Source organism: Nicotiana attenuata, unplaced genomic scaffold (genome assembly GCF_001879085.1).
Source record: "Nicotiana attenuata strain UT unplaced genomic scaffold, NIATTr2, whole genome shotgun sequence".
NCBI lineage: Eukaryota > Viridiplantae > Streptophyta > Magnoliopsida > Solanales > Solanaceae > Nicotiana > Nicotiana attenuata.
The window spans coordinates 25,279-30,654 of NW_017670318.1; the positions used below are offsets into that span (position 1 = coordinate 25,279).

A 5,376-nucleotide genomic window follows, 5' to 3' on the forward strand; every position below is an offset into this window, starting at 1 on the left:
ACCTCAATTCCATGCAATTTTCCTAGATCTTTGATCTCAAATTCATGTGCCAACAACTTCTTCAATCGGGCCATCTCCTCTTTGTCATCTCCTGTTATTACTATGTCATTAACATAAACTATGAGAAGAAGGAGTTTACCCGTTTGATGTCTTATGAAGAGGGTGTGATCAACATTACTTTTTTGGTAACGAAGGTCATTGCTTTGTTGAATCTGTCAAACCAAGCTCCGGGGGATTGCTTCAGTCCGTACAGGGCTTTCTTCAATCTGAATATATTTCCTTGACTCTGTGAAGTATCAAATCCAGGAAGAATCTCCATATATACCTCCTCTTCTAAGTCTCCATGAAGAAACGCATCTTTCACATCAAATTGTGGCAAGTGCCAATCAAGATTAGCTGCACAAAACAAAAAAATTCTAATAGTGTTCATCTTAGCAACAAGGAAAATTGTCTCTTGATAATCTACTCCATAAGTTTGAGTGAATCCCTTAGCCCCTAATCTTGTTGTGATTCTTTCAATTGAGCCATCAACTTTGTGATTCACATTGAAGACCAATTTGCATCCAACCAACTTCTTATCTGGTGGTGAAGTGATAAGTTCTCAAGTCTCATTTTTTGACAAGGCCTTTATTTCTTCAATTATAGCTTGCTTCCATCTAGAATCTGCAATAGCTTCCCTTCAATTCTGGGGAATAGACACAGAAGAAATAGACAAGGCAAAGGCTCTATAGAAGGGAGACAAAGAATTATCGGAGACAAAATTAGATAAAGAGTATTTGGTGTTCAAAATCTGACTCCTTTTCTACGGGCAATAGGCACATCTAACTCATCAGGAGATGTAGATAACTCACCAGTAGAAGAAGGTGTAGCTTCGGTAGATTGCATGATGGCTTCTTCTGCTCTATTTCTCCTTGAGTAAGTTTTCAAAACGGGCATATCCAAATGCTCAATAGCCTCCCCCTGAATTCTTTCTCCAACTTTACTTTCCCATGAGACAATGTTATTGAGAGGTCCAGTAAAGAAACTAGGTAGAATCACATCTTCCTACTTACTGCTCTCCTCCTGAAGAGGTGATGAGGTAATCCGTAATACTAAAATAGGGCTCAGATTCTCGAAAGATAATATCCATGCTAACAAAATATCTCCTAGAGGGAGGATGATAATATTTACCTTTCTGTGTTGGAGAAGACCCAAGGAAAACACACTTTATAGCTCTAGGATCAAGTTTCCTAAAATTCCTATTGTGGACAAAGCAAACACATCCAAACACCTTTTGAGGAACAGTACCTTTTAAAGCTTCCATGGAACTATGAAAATTGAGGGGTTTAAGTGGCATTCTGTTGATAAGATAGGCAGCCGCTAGAATTGCATCCCCCAAAAGGTTCTGGTAGATCCATGGTGAACATAAGAGATCTTGCTACTTCTAACAGATGCCTATTTTTTCTTTCAGCAACCCCTTTTTGTGCACTAGTGTAAGAACAGCTAGTATGATGGACTATCCTATTGGACGCCAAATAAACACTAAATCGTTTTACTATGTATTTTTTGCTATTGTCAGTTCTCAAAATTTTTATTTTGGCATCAAACTGAGTATAAATCATCTTATGAAATGACTGAAAACAAGAGAAAAAATCACTTTTGGCTTTTAACAAATATAGCCAAATCATCCTAGTGCAGCAATCAATGAAAGTAACAAACCATCGACTACCAGACAAGGAAACAGTTTGGGTAGGACCCCATACATCAGAATATACAGGCATAAATGGAGTAGTGCTTCTATTATCACTCATAGGATAAGAGTTTCTAGTATGCTTAGCATATCACACGCATCGCAGAACAAAGATTCAAATCGAATCCTTGAAAACAAACAAAGATTCAAATCGAATCCTTGAAAACAAATCGGGATATAACTTTTACAAAATAAAGAATGATGGGTGTCCTAACCGTCTATGCCGTTGTATTATATTTTGGTTGACATCTTTACTTTTCCCCCAAAAAGGCCTGACCGGAGTTTTCAATTCTATCTAATATACACAAGTCATCACGTAATCTACCACTGCCGATTATTTTCCATGGTTGAAGATCCAAAAAAATACAACGATCGGGAAAGAACTCGATTTTAAAAGTTAGAGCTTTGGTGATGCCACTAATAGATAAAAATTGACAGGGAACTCAGGGACATGGAGCACGAATGATAGTATAATATTAGGAGTACAAACTACAGAACATGTTCCAGAGATAGGTGTTAAAGAACCATTGGCTACTTTAACTTATCTCCTTTGAGATACGGATAATAGTTTTGAATGTCTTTAAAAGAGCATGCCATGTGTCTAGGTGCACCAGAATCAATAATCCAAGAATTAAGGCGAGTAGCAAATGCAGTACCTGATTGCACATGATTGGATGTGACAACATTAGCGAAGTCAAGTTTGGCTAGGAGGTGATGGAGAAGCTCAATTTCATCCAAAAACAAGATTTCTCCAGAAACTATCACCTCGAATGTCTCCATATTTCTGGCCAATCAAAAGAAAATCTGAAGAAAATTGTTCAAAATAATCTGCCTCGCTGGAAACCAAATTTGTCTCGATGGAACCTAACTGTGGTGAACGAAAAAGTTAAAACTAGTAGGGATAGGATAGAAATGTTCCAGCGACCCCAATAGAAAAGAAAATTCTAAAAATAAAATTGACCAGGAGAAGTTTGTGTTGCGGATAGCCACCAAGAGAGAGAAAACTCATCCTCTTTGATAAAACAGAACCCTAGTGCTGGGAGGGAGGTAACTCACCTCAGAAAGGCAGTAACAGCTCTGATACCATGTATAGTTTTAGAAGAAGAAAAGACTTCTCGTAATTTTGTGTGTGTTTACATCTCATGAGCAAGAAATTTATACAAAGCTCCTACTACTAATTAAGGAAATACAATAAATCTATACAATCAATCCAGCTATCAAATCAAATCTCTTGAAATCATGTTAACTAAAAATCTCCTAAATATAATCAAATCTCATTGAATCATGCTAATCAACATTCCAATGTATTGCTTTTCATTCACTCTCTTACTATTCTCATTGGAGTTCCAGAAGACTTAGCCTTTTCCATTCCAAAGGTAGTTCAAAGGTTTAACCAGAGAGATTTTGTTTAGTGTTAAAGTCATTTCTATCTAGTAAAGAGAAGGTTTATTCAGTAATATATATAACCATAAACAGCAACCACAAATAAGAAAAAAAGAGATTTCACTCTTGAATATTCAAGTTATAGCTGACAGGAGCTATCATTGTGGTAGTATACCGAACATCTATAAACATACTTTACACTGATAATATCATCTGCACAAAAATAATAAGCAAGCGCATATTATCTGGACAACACTACTAGTACTGATTAGTAGGTGAGTATCCCCCCCCCCCCTCCCAAAAAAGTCACAATACCTCAAAATGGAAGAATGAAATGGCAGAGAATATGTCTATTAGCCAATATCAGCCGTCATTGCTAGAAGATTAAAACGCCTAATGTTACTCAGCTCAGAAGGGATAAATACTTGTTCTGAGCCTAAACTGAACCCACAATATGGAATTTAATATTAACTGAGATCAGGTCATACAAGATTTGTGGGGAAACTTCCTACGCTCGGACGTAGAACCTAAGACCCAAACTTTCACCAAAGAAATTCAGAAAGAGAAAGCAGAAACAATAATTGGAAAAAAATAACCAAAAGAAACAACAAGGAATTTAATGCAGTTGACTTTCTAAACTCTAAATACATAAATAAACAAACCTCATTTGTCGAGTTCTGCATTAGGTGCCTACAGACAAAGTTCCATTGATTGAAGAGTCCACCTCTACATAATTAAACCAATGCATCCAATTGAGAACTGAAGAACTCATGGGACCATAGTGAGGCACGGGAATAATAGTCAGCATTCAGCAAGTTGCAAAGTCAGAACTTGCTTGTTCATAAATCATATTCCGCTTTATCCTCTTGGATCGGTTGGGTGGAGGAACCAAAAGAAGCCATCTTTTCTGACAAAAGCATAAGGGCCTCCTGTTTATTAGCCAATTCCATAAGTACCTTGATCCTCCTAAAAGAAACATTACTTGGCTTTTGCCCTTTATCCACCATTTGACAGAAACATCGTTCTGCCTTTGCCAATTTTCCCAGATCACAAAGCAAATCAAACAAAACATCAGGGACAAAATATACGAGCCTAATCCTCTCTCCATCATGTCATCTCAAAACTCAAGTGCCATTTCCACCTTATCGTGTCTCCTAATCAACCTGATAAAAAACATACATAACTGTGTACTCGGTAAACACTAAGTCTCCTTCATCCTCTGGTACAACGACCACGAACTTCTCAAATCACTAGCCCAAAAAAATGACCTTAAGAACACATTATAAGTAGTGGCATTGGGGCTCAAGCCATTCATTATCATCTCATCCATCAAACCGTACGCGTCCCCAATTCTCTTCGCAATGCAGAAGTTCCTAATTGCGGCATTATAAGCTGTCATATCTGGATAACATCCATACTCTCTCATATTCTTCAAAACACCCCTCGCCTTATCAGGTTGTCCAACCAACCCCAACCCTCCAATTAAACTCGTATAAGTTATCACATCGGGAGTAATATCCTTCTCTCTCATCTCCTTCACCACCTTAAACGCCTTCTCCATCTCTCTACCTTTGCAATACATATCCACCAAACAATTATACGAAACAACATCCAGTTCAACACCCAAATCCCTCAACTCATCAAAAAATCCATGTGCATCCTCGGATGACTTCCAACCAGACAAAAGTATATTAAAAGTTTGCAAATTTGGCCTAAACTTATACGTCAAGCTATGGTACACATTCATAGCATCACTCATACTCTTCTCCTGGCACAAAGCCCTCAACAATGCATTTAAACAATCAACACCAAACTCTTTCAACAATTTTTTGAAGCCCCAAAAAGCCTCAATAGTTTACCTAACTGAACAAACCTTAGCAACTCTACCCAAAACAACTTGAACTGTTCTTGGGGTTAATAAAGATTGATCTTTTCTCTTCATTTCTACTAAAACCTCCCAAATCTTGTCAAATTTACGACTCCTACCAAGTGTTGATACCCAATTTTTCCCTCATATATTTTAAAATATGCATACACACTTTCAAAATATTGTCCGTGCATTTACAAACATGCACAAGTATTTTTACAATTTTTTCTACAATTTTTAAAGGCCCTAAATCCATTTATTTCTGCATTTTTTAATCACATAAATGTTCAAACTATCCCTCATATTATTTTATGATGATTTAATCATCTAAATTCATCATTTATGTTCATATGAGTGTTCAAATATTTTAATTGCATTTTTTATAATTACATCTGCA

The 5,376-nt window shown here is 36.8% G+C and overlaps 1 protein-coding gene across 1 annotated transcript; it reads right to left on the reverse strand.

The window, feature by feature from the left end:
• Nucleotides 1-3,465: 3,465 nt before the first annotated feature.
• On the reverse strand, nucleotides 3,466-5,054 carry LOC109237762 (putative pentatricopeptide repeat-containing protein At1g02420). The gene is made up of 4 exons (XM_019404127.1): nucleotides 4,986-5,054; nucleotides 4,381-4,880; nucleotides 4,069-4,140; nucleotides 3,466-3,553 (listed from the first exon to the last, which is right to left on the reverse strand). Exons 1-4 carry the CDS (start codon nucleotides 5,052-5,054, stop codon nucleotides 3,466-3,468), a joined length of 729 nt encoding a protein of 242 aa, XP_019259672.1.
• Between the last annotated feature and the right edge of the window lie 322 nt (nucleotides 5,055-5,376).

Excerpts from the sequence above, each read along its gene's own strand:
- LOC109237762 (XM_019404127.1), bottom strand. The coding sequence starts at position 5,054 with ATGAAGAGAAAAGATCAATCTTTATTAACCCCAAGAACAGTTCAAGTT. Across the intron at positions 4,141-4,380 it reads ACTTATAATGTGTTCTTAAG|GCAGAACGATGTTTCTGTCA; the intron begins GTCATTTTTTTG and ends AAATTGGCAAAG. Across the intron at positions 3,554-4,068 it reads TTTCTTTTAGGAGGATCAAG|TTTAGGCTCAGAACAAGTAT; the intron begins GTACTTATGGAA and ends TTGTGGGTTCAG.